We start from the raw sequence: 27,996 nt of genomic DNA on the forward strand, positions 1-27,996 counted from the left end.
CACACTCAATATTTTTATTATACTTTCGATATTACGGCTTCGAAAACGCCAAACTCCAAAAAACACCGACTGCCGAAATTACTACAGTTGCTCCACTAGCCAAACTGTCTTTAAGATCGGTTAAAAACTCTCCCGCCGCCGAAGATACTACAGTTGCTCCACTAGCCAAACTGTCTTTAAATTCAGACGCACGCATTTTTTATTTATTAAGCAATAATATTTTGCTTTAATTTTATACTCTGTCTCTTACCACTGGTGGGGAAAACAAGAGTTATTTATTTTGCTACCTTTAGCTGGTCTAAGCATTTACACTTGCATTAGATCTCAAACTCTTAAGGAGCTGATTGAACCTCTGAGTCTCTTACCACTGGTGGGGGAAAACTACAGAGTTCTTTCTTTTGCTACCTTTAGCTGGTCTTAGCATTTACACTTGCATAAGATCTCAAACTCTTAAGGAGCTGATTCATTCTCTGAGTCTCTTACCACTGGTGGGGAAAACTACAGAGTTCCTTTTTCTCGAAGGACCAAAATGAATAGGGATTCCGGAGGAGAAGAATAACCCAATCTTCATTCGTTGAATTCAAAATATGAACTGATTTTATTAACACAAGTATTGAGTTTATATAGGGAATCTTAGGCTCTAGGAGGTAACAATTGTTCTTAAAATATCTTATCCTAATGAGACTCAAACCCAAGATTTCGGGGGTTGAAAATTATTATTATTTTGGGCACGGCTTCGGCCACTTGACATCCTGCCGTTGTGATCTTTTGGGTTAGTTTAGAATTTCAAGTGTTTTTCTACAATGTGTATGGCTGATTGTAATTCTAGTCATATGCTAGATTACTTGTTTGTGACAAAAGTACAGTTGTATTATGTTTTCTTTAGTGCATCTGATTTGGTGAAGCCGCTTCAGATGAACACGATGTTTATTCTTAAACAAGTGAATGACAGAATATATAACAAGTAAATCTAGATCGGCCTCCTTTATTAAGGACCGTTTAGCTCTTTTGGTCTCCACATGATCGATCATTTATAGACGCCTGATGTTTAATATTAATTACCATGAAATATTTAAAGGTTATGAAATGTTTTGTGCTTTCCAATTACTTTTAAATGCTTTATATAGACCCCATTTCTTGGCCAATTGTAATACAAATTATGGCAATTGGGCTCAATCATGGTAATTAAAGTACTCGTTCTCAATTCGTATATACATATGTATGTATTTATGTCTATGAAATAGCTTTCAATTGTGTCACAATTATAAATTATCCTACATTATTTCTGCTGTCTCAGGCTAAAAAGAAAGAAAAAATGTGTCAATTGTGTTTTCTATTCTTGTTTCTCTCTTGTTATTTTCAATGGAAATCAATTAATTTTGCATAAATAAACTTGATTGTCAGCGTGGTCAGAAGAGTTGCTATTGCTGTTCCTGTTGCCGTGGCCCTACGCCCAACCCCACACCTATCATCTCCATTCTCCTCAAAGCTCTTTCTGCCACCACTCAATCAACAATAAAATGGCAAGCATGTGCTTTTTTTTCTAGGAAAAAATAGCAAACAAATTGCAATTAATAATGCATAAGACCAAGAGGGACAGACGTTGTGTATAGAGAAAGATACGGAAAGAGAGGTGGGAGGGAGGTGTTTATGGTTGCGGTGGGTGGGTGGAAGAGTAGACCAAGTCGATACACTTGGCTTTGTGTACAGCTATATGCAATTTGCATAAATGCTATGAAGCAAACGAAAGAGCGGGTAGCGGTTGGATGGGGAAACTTGGTGTCAAACTAATGGCAAACTATGACAGGGCCATTGATTTATTATGCAGGGTAATTAGTTTGGCCTCTTTAGTAACAAAATGTTCTGTACAAGAACAAGCCAATAAGCCAAAAAGTGGACAACAGGACAAGCCAATTGAATTGAACATGATTGCTAAAAGAAAGAAGTAAACAATCAGTGAAAAGAACTAGATTGGAGGAATGGAGTGAAGCTTGACAGAGCATCAACAGGCTGGCCATGGCGCATGAATGTCCAAATGAATCTCTCAAAGTGACAGCAAGAGACACAAATGAAGACGACAACAGACAGCAACGGAAGTTGCCTTTGTGGGCGACAAAACAATACTTGAACATGTTTCAGATGCCTTCTAATATTCCTCTTGTATATGACCAGAAAAACACAAAACGCCTTAACAAAACGAGCTGATTAACTAAACAATCTGATTTTTTTATTAATTACCCTGTAGCTTTAAAGTCTACACTGATTTACCCAATTACAACTAATCTTTCATAGTTTTATTAGTTATACGAATCACCTGTTCTTAAATTTTTGTTCAGATTATATAACATAGCATCTAACATTTTTATGAAAAACAGTTTCGACCAATTTTGTTTTAAACGAAGTTTTTTAATTTAAGTTGTTCAAATGCCATATATAAAGTTTTAAATTTTATGCTCAACCAGACCACACATAACATAATCACTTTAATAATTAAAAAACGACTGATTTCTGTGGAAAAAACAATTTTGTGAACAAAGAAAAAAATCGATTTCCATTTGACTCTTCACTTACCGCAATTGCCTAAAAAAATTAATTTTCTTACGCTCCTCGGAAACATTATTCATATGTTCATCTAGAAATTTGAAGGCCAAGCCAGTTTGCGGATCGAAATCGTTTTTGGGCTTACGATTAAACAGATAATCGGGTGAATCGTTAGCTTCCGAGTCACTGGGACGAGGCTTATTGACCAGTGGGTATGGGGGAGAGAAGTGACGCATATAGTCAGTGACCAATGGCGGTTCCATTTCATCTTCAACAAGAATGGTTCCATATCGAGGACTTAGGATATAGATATAAAAATATATAGAACGAAATAGATTATTATTATTACGTAAGGCAACAAAAAAAACTCACTCATCCATGTTGAATGATTGAAAATTAACCAATTTCCGTTCAATCAAACAGACGGTGTGATGCGGCTTAGCACCTTCTTCAAGCATTAATTGAGTTGTGGTTTTCATATCTATTTTTTCATCACTTGACTCCCAGAGACTGGTTTTCTTTTGGCGAGACATATTTCCTTTTTTCTATGACTTAAAACAAACTATATTGAGTAAATTTTCAAAGCGAATGTGAAACAATTGCTCTGCAGCTTTAACCGATTCGATTGAGTTGTATTTTGTATAAACTCAAAACAATGTGTGAATGTGTGTGAAAAGGCAAATGGTTTTTAAATAAATATGTCGACAAATGAAAATGAAATGAAAATCGAACAGTATTGGGTTAGTAGAGTGTACGATTATGTGCAAAGGAGGGGGCTTTGTGTTGTGGCCAACCATTCTGTGGGTAACAATGGGCCAATGAAACAATGCACGGATTGCCTCACTCCAAACCCTTTCTCGATGTCTCATTATAATCAGTTTGCCACCTCTGTTTGCCTTTGCCATGCAACGACGACATTAATACGGCCTAATTAAACAAATATAATGTGAATGGGTATGAAAATGCAAATGAGAATCTGTGAGTTTAAAGCGCTAGTTAGGGGTACTAAAGAGCGATTAGCTTATGTATTAAAATAAGCTGGTGTTACACAACTAAAAGTATACATAGCCTTAGAGTATTTCACAATATTTAGGTATGATTTTCATTACTTTATTTAAGATAATCCATAACCACAGAACCTGAAAAATTTAAAGTTTTTTTTTTCTAAATTAATCAATTTAGGCTTAATTATAACAATTGTTATACATACTTACTATATCTCAAAAAGGAAAAATCAATGAAAATATAGATTGTAGGTGAATCTGTGTCAGCCATTAAAACTAGACCAAGAAGATTTAACACAGATAATCAAATAAAAAATTATAACTACCATCAATAATTATAAGTATTTTTTGAAGAATCATTATTTAACCAGAATCATGCATCAACCAAAATGAGGAACATTGTTTATCTTATAACTCAGTATACATCTATTCATATGTATATATGTTGATACCGGGATCCGATATTCGTCGTCGATATTGTTGTTGTTGTCGATGACAAATGTGGAACAAAATAAAATGATAACATAATGTATATTTGAATATAAGGAGAGAAAGAGAGAGAAAGAGAGATGGTGAAACAGAGCGAGTCATGGATATAGTGATGGGGGAGATGAAGGCAATTGATTCGGGAAGCAATGCCACATAAATTATAGTACCACAAGTTTTGCATGCGTTCGCATTTTGCAGCGCATAATTTGAATTTTTAAGCATTTTCACAGTGCATTGGGCATAATTAAAGACCAAAGCCAACGATTCCGTAAACGATACCAACTTCAGCAGCAACTCCAACTTCGATTCCAATTCAACCCAATCGAAAACAGAAAATGGGAAATGTAATTAAGCCAAAAATGAAAGGCAACTTTTCCACACATTTGAAGCTGAAAATCATTCTCTTTTCATTTTTATACAGTTGAGTTGGGCCAGATTTTAAGTTAGTGGGCATATTGGTTAAAGGGTGCTGATGTTTACTGAGTGAATTGAGGCTAGTTGGGGGCAGGCAGCATGGCATGGCACACTTAACAAATTAATGTCAAGCCACAATAAAAGTCAACAGCTGGTTTTTTGCTGCTATTGCTGCCACCAGACGGCGGCATCGTTGGGTTTGCTGCAAAAAGCAAAGTTGAGTGCAATGTCATGCTGAGACTGAGACTTATATGCATGTGGGCAGATGTGTTGAGTCCTGAGGGGGTGGTGAACAACGAGCATGTCTTGCACGTGCTGCAGCTGGCTGGATATTGCAAAATGTTTCCACAGATTCTTCTAATGAAAATGCAAATGCCAACAGTGTTGTTTATATACCAAGAATATTATCTGAAACTTGCTTCTTATCGCAAGGTTTTTTATAGCAAAGATGTCACCAAAAAGCATAAAGCGCACTGTATTCTTAAACATTTAAAGACTTTCTTGAACTTTCAACATAATATGTGACTTGTGAAGATTTCAGATTACTAAATATAAAAACAAAAACGTTACCTCTAAAGTTGATCATATACTTTGATAATTTTAAGATCTCCGATGTGGAGTAATAACTTAATTAGAACTGTAAATGGAGTAAATCTATTGAAGTCCCAAATCTTACAGCATAAAAGCTTTTAGATCCAACAGAAACAAGTCTACCATTCTGGTTTATACTTCGTTCCATTTGCTTTTATGTACTCACATATTGATATAAGTATTTTTGAGTTTTAAGTGCATATGTTTTGAAGAGGCATTCCTTTCTTTTAGTTGCAAAGAAACTAATTAACTCGGCGGTAAGAGATTCAAAAGTGATTTCAATGATTCTTGCAATGAAATTTTGTACTTGTTTTAATTTAACCACTTTCTTTGTGGAAGAGTATTGTTGACTGTGTAATTTATTGTTTTGGTGTGCTCTTGTCCTTTTAAGGTATAAAATAATTACTTAAATTTTGAAAAGTTACGTAAGTTAAATACAATTCACTGAATTGCTATAAAACCGGATTTATGTACGTTAGCTGACATCGTATGAATTTATTTTTCCATTCCTTGTTAAAGTCAATTTTCAGGGAAGCTTAAGCCCGCAAAAAAGTAAAAAAAATGTCTAAATAAATAGCGAAGTAAACTGAAAAATCAAAGTGAACGAAGGCACAATCCTGTCGCATAATTTTTTGGCAAGAATGTGAAATTAATTATGCGCAAGTTGGAAAAGGTCCTAGATGCACAGACTCTCACAAAAGGCCAACAACGGCAGTTCAGAGACTTGGGCGGCGTCAGCTGCCAAAAATTTGGTTGGTCCTCCAAGGAGGATTATGTTAAATTTAGCGGTGACGACACAGGACACTTGGCAAAAGGTTGCTTGCCTTTTGCTGCTAATAGTCCTTTTCTCTTCTCTACACAATGCGAGCAGTAATTGCTCAAAGACACCAAGGAGGGGAACGGCAGTGGGTTCGGCATCCGGATACGGATCGCCGGCATGGTGCTTGTGGCCTGTAAGGAGAGTGCTGGCCCACCATTAATTGTCAGCCAAGTCAGTGCCAACTAACCAGAAGTCGCGCTGTTTGCCAAGTCAAAATAATAAAATACTCTCTCAATGGGAAATCCTTTTTACTCATTTTCATTTTTTGCTACACTGCTCCGCTGCTTGCCATAAATTTCCCGCCGACTTTTCTTTATGCCACGTTGTCATTTTCATTGGTCAAGGAATCATCTTGCGGAAAGTTCAGTTTAAAATAAAGAAAAATTGTTTTGCCTAATTTAATTTTTTCATTTTTGTATGTAGCTCAAAACTAAAATTGTTTCATTTGAATATTTGCAAAGGCCTTTTGCTTCTGTTTCGCATTTCATTCTGAGGTTGGCCAAATATTTGCATTAAATTTGGCCAAGTGGCAAACGTTTATTCAACTATTTTTCTTCTTTTTTTTTTTTTGTTATTTTTGCAGCCGTTTTCTTCTCTATTTCCTCTTCATTTTGCTTTGGTTTGTTTTCATGGTTTTTCCTTTTTTCCTATTTTTTCTCATGCAGTTGTACAAGAATTTTCTTTGTTTGTTCTGCGCTTTCGCGGCGAGTTAATTTTGCATTTCCGCTCATTTAACGGCATTTCGTTTTTTTTACTCTTATTTTCCACGTTTTGCTTTTATTTTTGTTTTTCTTTTTACTTTTGCTCAAAGTACCATGAAGTTGTTTTGGCCACAGGCTGCCAGCAGGAAGTTCATTTGGAGCACTGAAGTTCTCGCAGGCTAGAATCAAATATATGCAACCCGAAAGAGCAGGACAAGATTACAGTTGAAATGGACATTGTAAAGAGATAAATACACACATACTTTTAACAAAATACGAAGATATAACATACAATTTTAAACTGGCTTCCTGAGTTCTTGGTGAAGCTAAAAGAAGTGACGTTACCAACTTTTTATAAAACTCAATCAGCAAGCCCTTTGACTCAAACAAGGCTATTTCTTAATTGATCTAATTTTAAACTATTTAAACCGTCTCAACTTTTCATTTTTTTTTTTAGATTTTATCAAAAACATATTCAAAATTTCCTATAATTATTGTCTAGCCCAAAATAACATCATCCTCCAGTTCAACAAATTTCAGAGCGATAGGAAAATGTAGCACAGATCTAGATAAGCTACCCCTTTAAACGGGGCCATCAAGTTGAAACGCTGTTGGACATTTTTGAGAACAATTTCGGTAAAAAAATATTTGTATATAAAATTCGAAAATCTTTTAGGGCCCGAATTAGTCCCTGTGGCCGGGCCACCACCACGTTCAAGACTTCTAAGAATTGTTTGTAAATTTAATATAAACTTTTTTTAATTTTCTGCTTATTTTATTACATGTATTTCCCCTTCTTGGTACAAAAGAAAAAAAAAGTTTGAAGTGTGCGTAAGAAGTTATTCCCCAATCGTCGTTCTCTTCCTTGCTCCACTACAAAAGGATATAGGCCACATCTGCGCAAGTCAAGGCGACATAAAAATATGTCAGCCAAATCCCGGCAAAAGTGTGGCAACAGCACCACAAGCACACCAGCAAGATGAAAGTTACGAAAAATTCAAACTTAGGTCGGATCCGACTTTTAGATACACTAAACTTATGTATGAATTTCATTTCAAATGCCAACATAATGACCCAACAGCAGGTTCTCATTAGTAAGCTGGCAAACATTATCCCACGATATCGTAGTATTATGTATCATCAATGTCTTAGGTTTAATTATTTACTTGACCAGTGGAATCTCTTTGGAGTTCCTAAATTGTTACATCTTTCTTGATATAAGAAAGAATAAAACTTTAAGGCAAAAAAGAACTTCTTTCTTAAGCGAGCTTTGTCTGTATATCGTTTACGTCATCGACTAGAACACAATAATCGAATATACCCTATCACCTATGTATGTACATATAGGGTATTAAAAAAAAGTACACATATAAACGCTTCAAGAGACATGAGGAGATGAGCACGAAATAAAATTCTGAAGCTGATTCTATATTTGCATTGTGTGAGTGTGTGTGTGTGTGTGTGTGTGTGTGTGTGTTGCGAATAAAAATGTTAAAAATTAAAACGACTGTTAATGCCGGGGAATCTTATGTTCTTTTTTGTAACTAAAAATATACTAGGTATAAACATTATTGATGGAAAACTATACAATGTAAATCATACATAGTTATGCGAACTAAGTATTATAATTCCAAACCAGTTTAATTGTGTGACTTCTTTTCCGACTATACTTTATTTAAGTTAATATATATTCTTATTCCAAAATAATATATTCTCAACTAATATAAACAATTAAAGAGATTCTTTAATTAATCTGAATCCACATATTAGGGATTCTATTCACTTTCACTGTAAATAATCTTGCTCCTTAATTCATCGAAGTGTGAATTAAGTGATTTGTCATTTAATTTTCATTTATTTTTTTTTAATTTCATTAGCAATCTTTATGAACCTTATAAAGTTTCTGACTTTCTGCGGTCTTCATCTTTTTCTTTTATTTTGAGACTTTCAATTTTGTATAATTAATCTGTTTTGTTAATATAAAAAGCATTTTTAACGTTTTGCATCAATCTTCATAAATGTTTTTCTGTGATTGTGCAATCGATAACAATTAAAATCCATTGCTACCAATAAACAATTATTGCAACAGCAGCAGCAACTCCTAGCCCTATCCCAATTTCTCCTTCCGCCATTGAACATGGATCAAATGGAGCCTAGGACACATCAGCCCCATTAGCCACAAGGGCCAATGGTAATAAAAAACACCAAAAAAAACAAGAAATAACAAAAAAAAAGAAAGGCCAAAGACAGCCAGACAGACAATTTTGAATGCCGAACCGCTGAGCTCTGGCGCTGAGCTTTTTATCTTCATAAAAACGCCGCCAGACACAACAGAGACACAGCGCCAGAACGCAGAAGGGCAAGGGGAGAAGCGGTGAAAGTCAGTCAGACAGGACACGATGAAACTGAAAAACAAAATTCATTGCATAAAATTGTTCAGCCAAAAATGGGAAACAAGGCGAACTAAATAAAGTTTGCAGTTAAAAATTGAAAACTTTACGAATAACGATAACATTTAGATACCCTGTAAACTACATTTGAAACCAAAAATATATCTCTTGAAACTCTCCCATTAAATATTAAATAAATAGATCTACTCTTTGTTAAAACTTTTGTGAAATTTCACTAAATAGTTTAATAAATGACAAATTTTAGTATAGGAACATATTCTTCAAAAATTTTAGACCAACGTCACCCAGCTATCCACATACCAATGTATATCCTTTTTTTTTCTGACTACGGAGTACCATGAATTTCACTTGGATTGTCATCCAGAAATTTTTTGAAAAGACTCAATGAAATGAAAAAAAAAACCAAAACAGGAAATTAAAATCGAATCGGGTGCTGTATCCATGTCTGTGAGTGTGTGTGGCGTGTGTGTGTGTGCGTGTGTGTAGGGGATCTTTGCGAGACAAGAATACAAAAATAGAGCAAAAAGAAGTAGATTCAAAAGTGTTTAATTTGATATGGCCCTAGGGAGATGTAGAGGAACAGGGAGACCAAAAACTTTCCGCCTTTTACCTTGACTACTGAGAATTTATGAGCAAAGTTTGCGTCTCTCTCACCCTCTGCCACATCCCTTCTTACTGACTGTGTATGTGCGTTTGTTGTTGCTGTTGTTGTTGCAGAAGGAAATTATGCAATTTTAACGCATAAATTTCACGACTTGCCACAAGAACTTCCTCCGCGACTCTGCCAAATATTCTCAGCGACTGTCTAATTAAAGCGTCCAGCTGCCCGAATTGTTCATCTTCCTTTTGGATTCTGCGTTTGACTGCGATTTAAATGCACACAAAAAGCAAAAAAAAAAAACTAGGAAACTTTTTTTTACGATCTTGCCGGACATAAGGCGGGCATATTAACTTTGTGATTCACAATAACTCGGAATTGATTATTATTCTTATTTATCAACCACCAGTTAAAGTACGAGAGAGAAAGAAGCCCGAGTTTCAAGTGTTTTTGATAAAAGGTTTAAGTGATTTTCCATTTTCTAAACTTAACATTGTAATTGTGTAACCAATGGAAAAGTATTTATTTTACAATTCGTATATAATATAATTAAATACATAGTTTCTTCAAGCAGATATTGGATATTTACCATTATATCAGAAGGAAGTCGCTTACAACGTGGATCGGTAGAACCGAAAGTGTATCGTCTTTATCTTTATCTTTCCACTCTTTACATACAACGTCTTTATACTTTTTTTCCGTTGGTTTTGTGGCCGTAAATATCAAAGTTGGCATCACTCCCCGGAGACAAATCAGTTTGATTTTGATTGCATCTTTTACGGCCTTTGGCACCTTATAACTTTTCTTTGGCTTTGACTTTTGTGCACCTTCGAGCCGATGTTGTTGAGCCATTGAAGGACATGAAGGAAAACCTACAAGCGAGAGGAGAAAAAAAAAGACTCGATGAGAAGAACAGGAAAAGGAAAATAAAAGTTGATATTATGGCTGGCGCTTGTTTTAATCCACCTTTGCCTCCTATTCCTTGGATACCCCATTTTCCAGTTTTTTTTTTTCTTTGTGCTGCTGCACTTTTTGGGCAGGTTTTTCGTCATGTTTCTCCCTCTGTCTCTCTGGCTGTTTCATTTTATTTCCTGGGATAAGCTCGTAAAACTTTTCCTTAAGCCTGGGCCATGGAAGAGCCTGCCAGGCGCAGGCAGGAAGCTGACAGAAACTTTTATGCGTGCGCCGAAAAGGTGACCAAAAAACAAACAATAAAACCTCAAAAAGAACAAGAACAAGTCTTAAACATTTTTCGTTTTGGGCACAATTTAATGAGCGAGTTAAACAAAACACCTAAAATGGGGGGAATGGCCATGCTGCCAATAGGGGGGAAAGGGGGCTATGAATATGTAAATGAAAAGTGTCTGTCACACACAAAATGCTTTTACAATTGAAATGTCAATAATGTTTTACGATGATAAAAGCAACAAAAGGAAAAAAATAGGGGACAAGGGAAACAAAATTCCCTGCACCCTAGCCATACAAATATTTTCATTTGCCTCTGACGAATCTCGACATGCAACCATGTGTTGCAATCACAAAAATAGTATGGGGCATGCATAGGACAACAACATTTTGTGGCCTGTCTTGCGGTGTTTGACTGAAATTGGCCAGAAATAGAAAATTGGAAATTGGAGACTGTGGTGAATTGAGGAGGGACGGGAGACGGAGAGGACAAGAAAACGGGAATGCCGAAATCCAATTCAAAATGCCATCAGACATTCTAATTTCATTCATTTTTCAATACAATCAAAGGTCAAAAAACAACCGCCTACATCCTGGCCAACTTCCTGCTCCTAAACTCTACTTCCTTATGCCGCATAAATTTTGACTGCGATAAGGTGTAACGGCAAATGGAAAGAAATCAACTAACAGAAACGTTTTTGGGCTTAATCAAATCTTATGCTCAGCAAATTGAATTTGTTTTCTATTTTTTTTTTTTTTTGTATTTCTAAACAAAAAATGCAAATAACCTTCTTCTTGAAGTTAACAAGTCATACGAAATGTCCACTTGAAATTTGTGTATAACCAAATGTATTAATTGTTATTATTCAAGCAAATCTACCTTTAGTTTCAGTATGTTTAAACCAATTTAAAGATTTGGACTCCAATAAATGAACCTATTCTTAAAATTGCTCATTACCAATGTTTCAGCATTAAGAACTCTTTTAGTTCTCTTGGTTTACCTTAAGTTCAGTTAGAAGTAAGAATGGCAATGAGAGCAGGATTATTAGATAAGATAAGATAAGTAGTACATGTATCAGTAGTTCTTATATTATATATGTGGGAATGGTCTGGCAATTCTATTCAGCCAGCCCTAGTTGAGTCAGCTGACTCGAAAAAGCGGAAGACAATCTGGCAAGCCGGTCAGACAGAGACGCATAAAGAAGACGAAGTTAAAGACGAAAAGACGAGTTTTAAGACGAAAAGCCGAAAGTGTAAGACGTACACACGACGAAAACGCGAAAGAAATTAAACAATTAATTATAATTATATCTACTATTAACTAAAAATCAATACTTATCTTAACATTAAATAAAACTAATATAAAACTATAACCGGGACTGTGTTTATTCGTAATACAATACCCCAGTCCCAAATATAAATATTACTAAAAGATTCAAAATTTATATAACTATATTAAGTTTATTTATATACTATGTAGAGTTAAAATAGCACACTCAACAAGGGTATTTCAAAATACTAGGCAACAGAGTATTGAAAAAGCAACACAGTATTTTTTTTTTGTCGATTGTGATATGATTCTTATGTCGAATTAAATTATATTTTATAATATTCATTGATTTTCTAAAAGAAAGTTTTCCGTTGACTACAAGAATATCATTCGTAAAGAGACTTTTACTTGGTTTATTAATATGAAAGTGGACCGAACAGCTCTGGTTGTTACACCCACAAAACTATATTGCAATGCGCCATCCAAGTGTAGCCAAAAATGTAAAATTAATCTTACCAATTTCAGCAGTAAATATATTTTATATTATTTGAACACTCCTAATGATGAATTTATTGAAATTGAGGAATCTAGAGGAAAACTTGAACCATTTAATACAATTGATTTGACAGTATTTGTGAAACCTATTGAAAGGGATTCTCCCGAATTCCAAATGGAATTAAAATGGCTATCAAAGGATCAAGCAACACATGCAGATTGGTCTGAAGCAAATGTGACTTTGATTGACATTGGTTTTCAAAGATCGCTAAATACACAGACGGATGTTGATTATCCATTGATGAGCACGTTCGCCACAAGTGCCCAATATCACAGATTGGTGAAAATAATTGATCGCAGGTATCAACCAGTTTGTAATCACTGCCCAATCAGATATCGCACAATAACATGGAAACAATATTGGTTGCGGCAAGTACTGTGGGTGATATGCATATTACTCTTATGTGGTGTGGGTAAGTAGCCTCGTAACTTGGGCCTAGACATTTCCTCTTCTAATATCCCAATTATTGCAGCTTATAACCATTCTCTACGTTCTACTCTTTGAAATTTACTTTGGGGAAGGGTTTATGCATATAATTTGTTCTACAGAGTTATTGCATGGGGTAAATAGATACTGTACACATTGTAAACACCCACATTAATCAATCATACGCCACGTTGGCTCAAATTTTCGTCCCCTTCTCTGATAGGTGAATCTTGGGCGGGTGATTTGATGTTGTATTAACTAATCTACCACAAAATCGTTTCATTGGTTTGCTTTTGCGCGTTGGGATGCATTGAGGCATAAAAATACCACATGGCAAACACCTGAGTAAATACATAAAAACCAAAAGGAAAAGGACGACTTATCGACTCTGACAATTTTGTTGGCTTGCTGCTGCTCCTGTTGCTGAATGTGGCAATTTATACTACGCGTAAGTTTACAGTTATTTATAAAGCAATTATTGCCACAATTAATTTCTGATTGCATTTTGCGTTTAGGTCATCCCACCCCCACAGAGATTGCGACATTGCCTTGTTATTCCTATTGTTGTATATTTGGTGCTTTAATTAGTTTACTGCCATGCCAAATGGGAGGCAGTTAAATGTTGGAGCTCTTGCTTTATGATATCAATTATCATTTTGTGGTCCCAATTCAATTTGATTCATCTACTTAATATCCACATTTTACCCTTGGGGTCTCAATTTAACGGACACAAGACTTTGTGGCTTTTGCAACAAGAACCTTATTATTAGTTAAATAAAATTTAATGTTTAAATTCCAAAATCATCCAAAATCACATCACATTTACTCGCGTAAATTGGTTTTAACTTTACGTTGTCAAATTGAAAAAGGTTATGCATTAAGCAACCTTTGGTGTTCTTGAAATAAATTTTAGATAAGGGACTTTTTGACTTTTTTAAGCGTTTATCAGGCTCATACATATACGTTTAAAGCTTTGCTAAATAGATTTTTCGTGTCGAAAAAGTATGAAATACAAATACATATATAAGAAAAGGAGACTGATAGCCCATACGGAGAAGGAATGTAGCCGATGGGATGAATTTCTGTTGAGTAATCTGATAATTATTACGCATCGAATACTTATTATGAAACTTGTGGACATCTGATTACATATACGCAGAGTATATCACCAAGAGTAAAATGAGTAGATTATGACTATATGTATATAAATATATTATATAACTTGTCGATAGTCAATCTTGCCTTAGAAAGTTATCGGATTCTAGTTAATCCAAGTTTGAGAAATTTTAAAATAATTTTAAAAATTGAAATTGCTTTCTTAAATATTTATTTTAAACATATTTAATGTTTATATTCATGAAAGTGACCACAACATTTTCAAGAATAAAAAACATTTCAAAAGTTCATGACAAAAAATCAACAGTCCAACATGGTTCAAATTCTATTGAAAATGAACTTCCTAATTGCCCTCAACTTATCGGGCATCTTTGGTCACAAGCCACTTAATCTGTTAAATCACTTGTGTTTTTTTTTCCTTTTTTGTTGTAGTCATTATGTAAATGGCATTTTCTGGGATATTATTATATTTGTCACATCGATAACATTATTAGCAACAAATGCCCCTTCAATAAACGTCCCCAAGTGGCAATGCCCAATTTTGTCAGCTTTTGGCAATTTGGGGGCTTGGATACCCTCGTCTTATTTCTGCTCTCATTTCATTTTCGTTTTGGTTGTCGTCTCGAAACTCAATTCAATGGGGGCAATGGTGCTTGGACTTGGAGTGTGTCCGCTGTCAACAGCATTTGTTCAACGTTTTCATTTTTTCTTTCTTCTTTTCTTTTTCTTTTTATGTTTTACTTTTTTCCTTTTGTTGTTGTTGTTGTTGTTGTTGTTCCACTCGTCTTGTCTCTTCACAGACTTATGAAGAAGCGAGGACAATCGTTGACAGCAAAGTTTTTTTTTCATTTTTTTTCCTTTGGATAGAATTGTAAGGGTGGTCTATGGGGTGGGGCGGGGGAGTGTTAGCGAAGGGACAAAGTATTACGTAGTTGAGCGCAGCTGCTTCAAAAATATAATAAATAAATAAACATAATTTATAAGTAGCAGATTTTTTACGTCTGTGTTGGCACAAAATGCTTAAGCAAACACACTCAGACAAACGCACATAAAAAGACATTGCCTGAACGACGGCGTTTTTTCTAACCATTTTAATACCCTGCATACAAAGAGTAGATGGACATGGATATACAATACGATTTAAAGAAGTAAGAACAAACTGTTTTGCCCACGAATATAGCTGAATTAAAATTTTGTTATGTTTTGTACCATGTTATTTGGAAAGTAACTGGAACATTGCTTAAATTCAATAAAAAATCTCATGTGGTTATTCTGAATCTATACTCCTCAACAGTTTGCATGTTTCTTTAGCCTAACAATTGACATAGTTATGATGAAAAGATTTAGATATGACCACAACAAAAACTATTTAGATCCCAATCTATCATTCAACCATCTGAAAAAGGAGGCAAGTAGTTGAATAGTTGCTGTATGCTTAAATATGTTGCTCGTTACAAAGGGTATCCTAAAGTCGTTCAATGTTTAGCATAAATACTTACTACTTGTTTTTATATATTTCAGATGAATGAGCTATGCCATGATGTGGGCATTTGTTGTGGCAAATGTTGTTAGACAAAAGACAATGATCAGATAGAGTGTTATCTGCCATTGTCGTCTCACTTTAAGAGTATTTTTATTTAATAAAACTTGTAAAATTCTGACATATGCACTATTTAAGACTTTGGTGACTAGGTGAATCAAATTTGCAGAGGTACCAAGCACTGAAAATTATATTAAACATACCGCACTTTAAAGGCGATTCTAATTTTAGGTTACTTTCAGCTTTGTACTTAAGGGCAACCACTTGACCCACACTACCCTCATATTGCACTCTGGATTGTCAAAAACATTGCCACACCTACCACTCTTTTGTTTTTGAAAAATTCTAAAATAAGAAGTCCAAATGAGAAACAAAGAAGAAATATATATTTCCTTTTTTTTTTTTTTTGTGTTGAAGTCGTAGCCTAAACCGGAAGTCAAAAACATAAACGTACTAAAAGCCATCGCCGCACTCAGCAACAGTCGGTGATATATATATTATATGTATGCGACCCGCCCACATACGCAAACTCCCTTTCTTTCTTCTCTCTCTCTCTCTCTCTTTCTCGAGCAGCGGCATTGGGGGTACACCCGCATTCAAATGGTTCCATATTTCTTGACAATTTAGGACACCATTAGCGAGAAATTATTACTGTGCGGCGTTGACTGCGCCAGTAAGTGGAGTAAGAATGGCCATGATGATGATGATGATGATGATGAAGGGGAGGCCAAATACTGGAGTACGCATGGTACAAAATGTGGCCACGGGAGGGGTTTAGTAGGGTCTTGGGTATCCATTTTTGCCGGGCAAAACGACAACCCAATGACAAGCAGCACCGCCAACTCGCTGGCTGTGTCTAGCTGGCAGGCAACAGCAAGCCCTGAAAATGTATTGAAAAAAAAACAACATAAAAACGCCCAAAAAAATGAAACGAAATGAAAGGCTGCATGGTGGTTCCAAATAAGCTTAAACAATAAATGAATCTAATAAACTGCATAGCAAGATTATAAATAATTAACTAATTTATTGACTTCTTCTTTAAATGAAAAACTTTGATTGACTATCATTTAGAATTCATATTGGTTTTTGGTGCAAATTGTATAATATACTTTAAAATATTGTTGTAAGTTTAAATTTGTTTTATTAATTGTTTTTCTGTTGAACTATAATGGTTAAATCTCAATATAGAAATAAATGTCTTCTGAATGTTTGATATCAAAATGACATCAGTTAAAGGCTCTATAGTTGAGACTGACTAAAACTACAAATGATATGTTTGTATGTTTGTAACTTTTTGGAAATGTTCTATCTATAATTCTTTTGCCCAGTCTGAACATCTGTTTATTTTTGATACTTTTTGTGTATATCTTAAAGTAGTTTTTGCGAAACGAAATATTCGCACAATTGGTTTATGCAGATTTTTTGAATACTCAAGACCACAGTGCTTGGGTATGCTGAAACTTATGTGGGTGCTTAAGTGAACCATTAGCGCCGCGCGTCATTAAGTTGTTTCCGCTTCGCACAATTTCTTGTTCTGTTCTGTTCAGTTATTTTTTTCTTTTTTGGGTTTTTGGCCTAGTCCCCAGACACGTTTGCGAATGGAATGATATTGAGGCTTGTGGGGCAACATCATTAATGGTTTATAGACTCCAGACCAGACACCCAACCAAGTCAAGTTCTGTCCGTTTGGCATTCACTTTTTTTTTCTCGTTTTCTTCTTCTGCTCTCCCCTCTCATTTCTTTTGGTTTTCCTTGCGGTTCATTGACCAGACTGGGTTCTACAGGCCTAGAGACCCTTAGGCGTGTTAATTTATGGGTGGGCTTTCCTTCTGGTTTTTCTCTTATTTCTGTTGTTGTTGTATTTTTAAGTAGGCAGCGCAATTAAATGCAACTTTAGCAAATTTGTCCTGGGGTGTGAGAAAAGTCAGGCCCAATTGAGGAGTTGAGGTTACAAGGAGGCCACAGAGTGTCAAGAGCAAAATTCAATTAGACGCAAATCAGTGCAAAAATCACAACACTAAAATGCCACAGGCAAACATACACCGAGAGAGAGAGAGAGAGAAAGAGAGTGTGTGAGAGGGGCGAAACTCAACTAGCTATCAATGTCCTGGCATGGTTACTATGTAGTCCATTTACTGGTTGTTTCTGCTGTGTACTCCTTTGGCTTCGCTTTCACCGATGCGCCACTTAAACACTAAGCCCAGTAAACACATACACATGCCACACAACACACACACAGACAGACACCTCAATATAACGGTGCATGGTGCATGTGCTGCGTGTGCTGCAAATAAAACCCAAATCGGTAATCCAAACGGGTGGTATGTGGGATGATGCTCTGCGATGATGGGATGAAGGGTAACCCCTGACCATTTACGGGGTTAAATGGATTTGATGAGCGTTTATGTGCAGCATTTGCTGAACTGGGAGTCCCCCTGTTAAAGGGAACCCTGGGATTGCAGTGTTCTAATTATGACAAAGCGATGGCCGTAATGCCCATCTGCTCCTATCACTGTTTGCGTTACGTAAATGTTATGTCAGGATAATGTTTGCGAAAAACAACAACAATATGGGGTTTTCACTTAATTTTTCAAAAACCTCAATGGATTCAGGTTTGTTTTATATTTGGAAAATGAATCCCAACAAAAGGCAAACCTGTAAAAATCAAACATAAAAAGACATTGATTAATTACGTATACGAGATGTTGTCGAATAGTTTTGTTTTTGTAGATCTGTTTGATCTTATGTAGTTTTTAATTTAATTATTATGAATTTTAGTATGTTACCTAAAGTTAACGTTTTAACGGATATTTCTTTCGAATGTACTCACTTAGTAACGTTGACAAATATGTCAAGGAGGGTGAATAAATGCTTTGATTCTCTAAAGGTTTGAATGTCAGTATTGAATGTATCCTCCCATTATTGATTTTTGTAGTGCTAATGTCTATTAAGTGTCTATTTATATATTTAATATGCCTATTGAGGGCCTAATTGGCCATTTAAGAAAAGATATACTCTTATGTTAGCTAATTTTTTCTATTCAGTTGCTTAGACCAGGTTCAAGCCAAGTAGCACCTGTGCGCGTTGAAAAATTTCTGATTATACATCTGTATCCTTGTGATGTTAGATAATTATCAACAAACAAATAGACTTAAAGTAGATACACGAATTCTCTTTCATCAAAAAGAAGTTTTTAAACGGTTTATCTTGGTTGTAAATACTAATTAATAAACTCTGATACACGTCCTTATAGTGACTTAGCAAAATTTGTTGCCAAAAGAGAAATATGTGTAACTGTAATGGTCAATCCTGTACTTATGTATATACTCAATTAAGGATTTCAATTTTAGAGCTTTCTGTGAAACTCACTTAAATGCTTTTAATCCGCACACATAACCAATTTGTAGTCAGACTCAATCAAATTCTAATCAAGTACACTGCTAAAAAACAATATGTCGAACATTGGCAAAAAGCAAAAAGAATTGTGTAACATTTTTTAGGTAGACTTAAAATTTAGACAAATTTAAAACTTGATAACTAATTATTTGAATACTCCCAGCAGACAAACTTTCTTATATAATTTTAATATTTGGGCTTGATACCTTTATTTTTTGAAGTGTATTCAAAATGGGGTCTAAAGACTCTAGTTGGCTCAGCATTTTTCTTGCATTTTCTTTCTTCATTCCAATGTCAATCACAAATCAGTCGAAAGACATATCCATATCTATACTCGTCTCCCTCCAGCTCGTTTGCATACAAATTACAGATGCAAGTCACATTTGATTGAAAACAATTTGAAATGATATCGTCGTCATTGGCATTGGCGGCGTGTGTGAACGGATGCGAATTGAAGTGCTCCGATATACATACATACATATATGGCGGGGGATGTGAGGCAAATTTCTCCATGACTGAGAAGTGGCTCCATTTGATTTGCCAGTTGCCAACTTCACCTGTTCTGCTGTTACTGCTGCTACCCTTCCACCAACTCCATCAGATGATTTAAAAAAAAAAGGTAAGAATGTACAGAAAAGAGAAGCAAGTTTATTGCTTTTACGTGCAAAATTGTTTGTGTGTTGGCGAGCATAAAAGATATCAACTAAATTGCTTGTGCAGGCTTTTACACTCAGGTGAGAAGCAGCAGAGGTGGATAGAGCTAGCAATCGGCAATTCAGCGACTATTTCATTTCATTTGCCAACTAAAAAGGTTGAATCGAATTGAGTGCATTGCATTGTAATTCCCTTTTACCTAGAAGCATCTTTTCTTTCCCCTTTCGTTTACGAGAGCTAATCAAAGTATTTGACACGCGTGTGGTCCTTTCGGCTCCATCTATTTGTACTCCTGTGTGCCAATGTGCAAATAATTACCAATATGAGCCGTCAAATGACCACACACACACACCCAACCAGACCCACACATACAAGCTAGGGCCAGGGTCCTGCGTCTAGTATGCCACGGAAATTTGTGTCGATTGCTTTGTTTGCCAATATGTTGCCGGGGCAGAACTCAACTGACCTGCTGTTGCTGGTGTCGTTAGATCTTGTCGTTGTTGTAGTTGTTATTGCTGCTGCTGTTATCCTTGTGTTCTAATTGTTGTCACCCTTGTTGTTGTCGTTGTTGGTGCTGCTGCTGCTGCTGCTCTGTGCATTGTGAGCCTGTAAATAAGCCTTAATTATTGCTATTGCAGGCCATAAAGCCACCGCATAATAAACATGCAAATGCTCGGCAGGTTGCAGGAGCCAAAACAGGTGAGGCAGTTGCTATTGGGGTGTGGCTCTGCTTGGGCATGTTATATACCACTACCAAGTCGGATGTCTCTGATAAGCCAATTTTCCTTCTTGTTGCCATTGTTGCTGCTATTGGTCTTGCTGGCTGCTAAATAATGTGTTTAACAATCATCATCAGGCTAAGAAGGAGTTTTGATTTTACTGTATTAAGTTAATTAACGGCAACGTAACAGTAAAAATGACTCGGCTGGTTATTTATTGCATATTGTTAGTATTTCTTAAGATTAAATAAGATTGACCTCCAGCTTTAAAGGAACTTTTCTATAGATGACGAAACAAATTTACACATCGAGAATCAAAATCCCGCAAGTTTAAAGAATAAGTGAACAAATTAATGTAGACCTTGTCCCATTTTAAATCTGAACTTACCTTGTACGTATTTTTAATTACTTGAGAATTTCCCTATGATTAAGTGTCCAATAAACTGGGTCAGCAACAAAGCAAAAGTGCGGCGAACCGTCCAAGGAGCAGAAATACCTATTACCTGAAATCTCGCTTTCCATCTTTTTCGCTCACAGTTGAATGGAATTATGCAGCTAATGGAACAAAGGGCAACAAATAAAGCGGCTCACCCTTTGTGCATCTCTGCCCACCCCCTCCATCTGTAGTGGCAGACACATCAGCAACAAACTAACATTGCGAAAGGCCATCAACGTCAACATCATAAACAGCAAAATGCAAAACGCTACACAAAAAGCAACAACATTTTATTGTCTCTGTTTGTGTTAATGTGTGTGTGTGTGTGTGTGTGTGTGTGTGTGCATGTTTGTTAGTGAGCGTGTGTAATGACCCCTACGAACTTACAAACTTGAATTGTTCTCTGGCCATGCTGACACTTGCACGATTAAAGTATACATATATAAAACTCGATGATGTGTTTGAAAAGTTTACGTTAAAATTTTAAATAAGAAAGTTGAAAAGTTTTTGCCTAAAAGGGGCAACAGAAAATGTGTTTGCTGTCGTTGACTGGTTTTTTTTTTTTTTAAATTTTTTAGTAAAAAATAAATTCACTATTCAGAAAAAGCATATAGAAAGTATTTATTAAGCATCAAAGAAAAAAATATCGGCTTAGAACTTTTCGATATCTCCTCTTGAACGTTTTTATATTTGAATGTACTTAAACTCTGGTTCATTTTCATATAAATGTATATGTATATATTTGTTTATTTGTATTTACCAGTTCATAATGTTAATTAAATTATAATGTGTGCGTGTTAATTACTTAATGAAGCGAATTGTTGCAACAATTGTGCGGCTCTTGCTGTTATATGGCGTTATTGTTGCATGTCAGTGGCATCTTCATTGCACAGAATGGACAGCCACAAAGGAGTCATCATCATCAACATCAACATCGTCTGGGAGTCCATCTCCTTTGCCAACTGTCTCTCACTTTTATCCCCTTAACGTGTCATGTCTCACGCATTTGCAGTTAACAAACGACTTGCTTTTGGCTGGCCGCTTTCGCCTACTTTTTCTTCTTTTACTCCTTATGTATACATATATATATAAACTTGTATATATTTTGGTCCTTAATAGCCCGCCCTTTGTTTGTTTGACTAGGCAAAGTGCTGGCCGACGCTCATTAAAAATGGGGCAACAGGGAAAAAAAGAAAAGGAAAACCCTTAAAGAAAATTAAGATGAAAAAGCAGTTGCCGCAGTAACAAAATAAAAAATTAAATGAAAACAGAAGACAAGAAAGAATATGCCTTTTGACCAGTGGCATCCAAAATCCACATAAGTTTGGAATTTACATTAAAGACGAATTTGAAATATACTTTAGTTTTCAAACGATTCTAAAAATGTTAAACTAAATTATTTCTCATAAGTTTCCGAACATCCTCAAATACTATTTTTGTATAATATTCTTATATACGGTAATACATTTTCTCTCAAAGTTTTCTATGAGTTTCTTCTTGGCAATTTTCCTCTACAAATCTCATAGATAACCCTTTCCAATAGAAGTGTAGAGCAAAAAGAAGAAGTAAAAGGACTAGCGCGTGCGTAAAATTGCATTAATGTTATTACCCGCCCACAAGGGTAAAGAATAAAAAGGAGTGGAAAAAAGGACACTTTGTAGGCTTAATTTCTGCTACCACTTGATGTGGTCTTTTGTTGTTGCCATTGGAAAGGGGAAAATGTATTTAAAAGTATGAAAGAACAAAAAAAAAACCCAGATTTCACTTTTCTTATTCAACGTTTAAACTGTAATTTCTTATCCTTTCTTTTGTTTAGCGTACCAAATTACATGTGCCATAAAAGACAAGGTATGCCGCACATGCTCGATGATTCGCTTTAAGTCTTTAAGGTTTAGATGTTTCCACATTAAATCTACTCTATTACATTTGTTGATTTAGTTAGTTTTGGCACACTTGTTGCCGAGACTAACAAATTGTTATCCTTTATTTATGAAGGATTTTTGGTTGTAACCTCGCCCAAAAAAAAAAAAGAAAGGAAAAGCACAAAAAATATTCTCGGCTAACAAGGAGCTAAGCGCATTAGAGAAAGACCTTGGTGTAATTTATTGAATGTGTGCGTGTATGTGCTTGTGTGTTTGTTTGTGTGAGCGTGTGTGTGTATGTGGTGACAATGCGCTAATGTGCCACAGGGTGAACCATAAATTTTCGACTTACTTTTTTGCTCTTCCATGCTGCATTGGTCAACTTTTTAACAGAGTAAAATAACTTGGAATTGTAACAAATTTTTTGTAGCATACTTTTTGGAATGCTTTCTTAGTGCCTTTTTTTAAATATCTACTGTCAATTCGCTGATTCGATATTTGCTGGGTATTATTAGATTTACTTGCTGTCAGTCTAAAAATAAAGTTGGTAACCACAAAATAAAACATAAACAACAAATCTGCGGCATAAATTTTCATGCACGCAGCTTGGGCGTGCAAATAAAGACATTACGTATACGCCACTTTGTACATGGAAAACAAAAACAACAACAAAAATATATTAGAAACGGAAACAGCTCAAGGGAAACACTTGAAGAGGCAAAATACGATTACGATTACCCCCGGGAAAACCAAAAAAAAAAAAAAAAACCAGCCAGGGAAAGAATGAAAAAGGAAAAGCCAAGCCAAGGCAAAGGAAAACAATTTGTTGAGTGAGCCAAACGCAACAAGTAAACGGCAAGAACTAAGCAACGAAGGGTTATAACTATCGAAACTAGGCAACTGTAACTGTGAAGTTAACAGAAGGAGTAAAGCCAGCAGGTATTGAAGAAAAGGAAAGGAAAAAGCTAGAGAGTTGGTTAGAGTCTGGCATTCCTGGCAGACGGCGCGCCGCATAAAAATTTATGATTATGTTAAAATGTAAAAGTGGCAGCCAGGCGAAAGACGACAAGCGTCGTCGACTACGAAGACGACAGCCCCAGCCAAACGCAGCAGGTGAGCGAAATTGTGTTAATGTCCTCACTGCTAAAGGAATACCTAAAGGAGTTTTTGTCGCCATAGGGATGTGCTGCCAAGTTCAAATCTTGTGTGACAAAAGTTCAATTACTTTAATACTTAATTTTGATTTTAGTTATATAACTATGACAATGTACTTTACATACTTATTAGTTATAAAAATAATTGAAACGATATTTAAAAATACTTAAATACAGTTACATAATTTTAATGTACTGCATGTAAATTTCGAGTAATTGCAATTTCAATTGTTCTTATTCTTGGGATTCCCCTCACTTGTTAATAAATAGTGCAAAAATATTTTCCACAAATTATTAACTTAATTTTATACAATTACTTAACTACTACTGGTAACAAAAAACCACGAGCAAACTTGGTCACAGCTGAAACAGTAAATAGTACGAATTACCAACTCATAGCACATTTTTTTTACACAACTATTTCAACCCATTTCACGTTCTCCCCTCTAGCAATAAGCAAGTGCAGGTCGAATCGTTTGCCTGTCCCTTACTGTGGCATACATAAAATATGATTTTTGTGCTTAAGTAAAAATGCGACAAGACCTGATGACGATGACAAGACAACATCGCTAGAATTATGCCAAATAATGACAGTAGCAGCAACAACAAATGACAGCATTCTGCTGCATTTTAGAACATTTTGTTGTTTCTCCACTTTTCTGTCTGTTGTTTGTCACCTTTTCTTTTCTGAACGTTTGCCTGTCAACTTAGGCGCACATCATGGCGCACTTTTGTTGAACTTTTCATTTTTTTTTTTTTTTACGGGGACTTATGTCATATTTTTTGTTGTTGTCGTCTTTTTGGCCAAGCATATGTCTCAACAAGATAAGAAAAACCATAAAAATATGAAAATATTAAATGGTTAACTAAGTCTAGACAAATTCATGCCAACATCTATTATCTATGAGTTGCTGTAATCAACTGATTGTTAAAAGTGGGTGAATAAATTGAATATTTCTGAAAAGGATATAATACATCTGTATTAAGGGCTCACAGACTGTTAGATACTGTATCACCAATAAATTTAACTTAGTTCAAAAAGAATTCAGGTCCCCTTACTAGAACGAAAATACTTTTGCAGCTAGAAAAGATATTAAAGTCATAGAATAACCCTCGTTCAATTTTTTAAATAATTTCGAACTGCATTCAATGTAAACACTTAATGCAATTTGCTTTTTGCAGTTTTTTAGTTTTTCTGTTTCTTTTTTTCCAACCCTAATGATGAGGATGCACACGAGACCGACCTTGTGGCAACAAACATATAGACAGAAGGATAAATAGACACAAACACGAACAGAAACCCTTGAGGAGAATGGTTAAAATAAGGATGCACACAAAGGCGTTCTTGTACTCTCTTGGTCGTCCTCCAAACCAATCGTCAATCGTCAAGTAATTGCATTTACCAGGCACGTATGTTGACGATAGTTAATTTTGTAAGTGTATCTTGATATCGATTTCAAGTTTTCGGGGAGGCACAACCGCCAAGAAAACGTGGCCACGAGGCAAGAGGCTAAAGGCAGAAGCGTAAAGGCTCATGCTCAAGTTATTTACGATGGCAAAATACTCAAGGCTGTTGCATCGGAGGCATTTCGAGTAGGTGAAACGCAATGAGGCGAAATGCGAATGCCAAGGAAAAATGCAATTGCCAACAAGGCAACAGCAGCAACAACAACATCAACAACAACACCAGCAACAATAAAAATTCCACTAAACGAAAATCCTCTCGAATTGCTTTTTCTTCTTCAAACGAATTCCAATTCAAGCAGAACAAGAGATCCCAAAAAAAAAAAAAAAAAATCAAAAAAACAAAAATACTTCAAAGCAATTATGGTGATTTTTTTTAAGGCTTGTAGAAATCCTTTAATTGACTTATTCGAGTTCATCTAAACCTCGCCACACAAAAAACTATAATTAATCAAATTTAAACTTAAACCAAACTTAGCTTTTATTTAAAAACTCTTTGTTTTGTAATTATTATATGAACAAGTTGTAATTATTCGTTCAGAGTTCTTTGTTAACGAAATAATTGTATTGGAAAACGGAATTTAGAAGACTTCTTTAGAGGAAAATCTCCCTTTGTGAATCTTTGTATGAACTTTTAAATCTTGTTGGCCCTTGCCCTTATGGGCGTATATCAATTCAATAAATTCCAACTACATAGATTATATACATACGAACATATTTGTAAAGACTCCCTCTCAATCTTGCATTTTCTTTTTTTTTCCTTTTTTTTATTCTTCATAAATATCTAAAATCAAGAAATCATAAACAGGATGTCCTGAAACGGTGCATTTTCTTCTTCCGTGCTTGGCTGTAATGGATTTTTAAAAACCAATTTCCGTTTTTTTTTTTTGTTGTTTTTGTTGTAACAAAAACAAAACGGGGAAAAAAAGAGAAGAAAAACTAATAACCCGTTTCGCGCCAGGGGGTTGGGAGGGGTAGTGGTTAGTGCCTTTTAGGTTGGGGCCAAGGGTAAGCTACTCAAGCATCTGCCAAGGAAATTGTTTCAATTTCAAAGAATGTTCACTTAAGAGAGGAACAAAAAATCAACAACGGCAACCAACTCGCTCAGCGATTAAAATTCACTTTCGCAATATATTTATATAGAAACATTAAATTAAATTTTCGTTGCTTCGACAAGTTTTGGATTTTTTTTTCGCAACGAAACAATTTAATTTTGCAAAACAAAGCAGCAGTAGACAAAACAAAAAAACAATAAACAAAATATAAAATTTACGAAAGGAATGACGAATTTTATTTACCCTATCCCTCGCTTGACTCATTCGGTAATGAAAAAAAATTCTCTTGATCTAGTTTATTTAGAAAGCAACTTCAACTCTCTCTGGGTTAAGCGAATATACCCTCAATTCATAGAGTATAAAAATAGATGAGAAAAATAAGCTGCACTTAAAAAATTTACGAGGCTCGCGCGTCGCCTTCATCGAGAAGATTCCTGTGGCCATAAACTGAAGAGGAAGAACGGAGAAAGGGATAGAGGAAGTGGCCAAAAGTCAAGCCATTGACTGACTGGCATTAAGTTCTTATATCTATGTGTGTATGTGTGTGTGTGTGTATTTGTAGGTGTTGCTGCGGCGAATTGAAAAAGTTTAGACGCCCCACAAACTTTATGAGCTCCCCGCGTGGTCTCCCCATTTTTATGGCCACTTTTAATGGCAGAACGAAGCGGGCCAAAAGCGGGCAAAAACTTTGCCGACGGTCAACAGAAGCGGTTACAAGCCAAGCAAAAATGTCTGCTAAGGTAAGCACCAGGGATGGCTAGCAATTCATTTGAATAATATCAAAAAATTTCAACTTGGATATATAAAAATTATTTAAAATTTGTAAATTCTAACTTACCAACCAATTATTATAAAAAAGGGCAACGAATTGAATCTTAAGGGGGGTCATGTTCTAAAAGAAGCTTATCTATGATTATTTTCAGTTGTTTACCTTAAGAATTTTTTTTTTTTTTTTTTGATTAATGCCTTATGCTATTTGAGACCAATTTATAAATTTTGCTCGAACTTTCTATTAAAAATGATTTTAAAATGTTTGAACATCCCTGGACAACAGTAATGGCCAAAGAAAGGCCAGCTGTAGCAGGCAGCTCAGCGTTCAAGCCGCGGACGTATGTGAAACCTCCTAAATTAAACTTTGAGGCTCGCGGCCAAATGGGCCGAAACAGAAGCAGCCTGGCAGCTACGGAAGCTGTGGTGAAAGTGGTAGAGAATGAGATCGCGTTGTTCGTATATGCCTAAAGGGGTTGTGGGGGGACAGTAAAGTCAGGCACTCAAAAGCCAAAGGCCGCAACAGGCAGACCGAAGCAGAAAAAAGCATAGAAAGATGAGAAAAAGGCCAAACCAAAAGTCCAGTTGAGCGTTAAAAAAGCATAAGAAAAGGATACGCGAACAAAAAACAAAACAAAGCCACAGGGGAGCCACATTGAAAAGGGAAAAGGCGCCACGACAGCAAACTTCAATTTGGTTTTGCGCCATTGCGATTCAAATCGCAGAAGCTTGCGCGCCATCAATTCCCTGCATACCCAAAACATAGCGACAAAAAAAAAGGCAAAAAAAAAAATTGTCATTCTTCTCTGGAGCATTTCAAACTCAT

At 35.6% G+C, this 27,996-nt stretch overlaps 1 protein-coding gene and 1 long non-coding RNA gene across 3 annotated transcripts; one reads left to right on the forward strand and one right to left on the reverse strand.

The window, feature by feature from the left end:
- Positions 1–2,385: 2,385 nt before the first annotated feature.
- Positions 2,386–3,202, reverse strand: LOC137573019 (uncharacterized). The gene is made up of 3 exons (XM_068284876.1): positions 2,914–3,202; positions 2,572–2,838; positions 2,386–2,508 (listed from the first exon to the last, which is right to left on the reverse strand). Exons 1-3 carry the CDS (start codon positions 3,072–3,074, stop codon positions 2,484–2,486), a joined length of 453 nt encoding a protein of 150 aa, XP_068140977.1. The 5' UTR covers positions 3,075–3,202; the 3' UTR covers positions 2,386–2,483.
- Positions 3,203–12,311: 9,109 nt separating this feature from the next.
- On the forward strand, positions 12,312–13,585 carry LOC137573038 (uncharacterized). Of its 2 annotated transcripts, XR_011031781.1 has the most exons (4): positions 12,312–12,992; positions 13,053–13,142; positions 13,230–13,454; positions 13,522–13,585. It is a non-coding gene; the product is annotated as an uncharacterized lncRNA (long non-coding RNA). The 2 variants fall into 2 exon arrangements; XR_011031782.1 differs by lacking the exon at positions 13,522–13,585 and having other exon boundaries at positions 13,053–13,164; positions 13,230–13,240.
- The last annotated feature ends 14,411 nt before the right edge of the window (positions 13,586–27,996 follow it).

This window comes from Drosophila tropicalis, unplaced genomic scaffold (assembly GCF_018151085.1).
Source record: "Drosophila tropicalis isolate 14030-0801.00 unplaced genomic scaffold, ASM1815108v1 contig_393, whole genome shotgun sequence".
NCBI lineage: Eukaryota > Metazoa > Arthropoda > Insecta > Diptera > Drosophilidae > Drosophila > Drosophila tropicalis.

Coding starts and splice junctions, on each gene's coding strand:
- LOC137573019 (XM_068284876.1), bottom strand. CDS start 3,074: ATGTCTCGCCAAAAGAAAACCAGTCTCTGGGAGTCAAGTGATGAAAAA. Junction 2,839..2,913: donor CAATCATTCAACATGGATGA/GTGAGTTTTTTT, acceptor CTATATCCTAAG/TCCTCGATATGGAACCATTC. Junction 2,509..2,571: donor AATTTTTTTAGGCAATTGCG/GTAAGTGAAGAG, acceptor TTTTTTCCACAG/AAATCAGTCGTTTTTTAATT.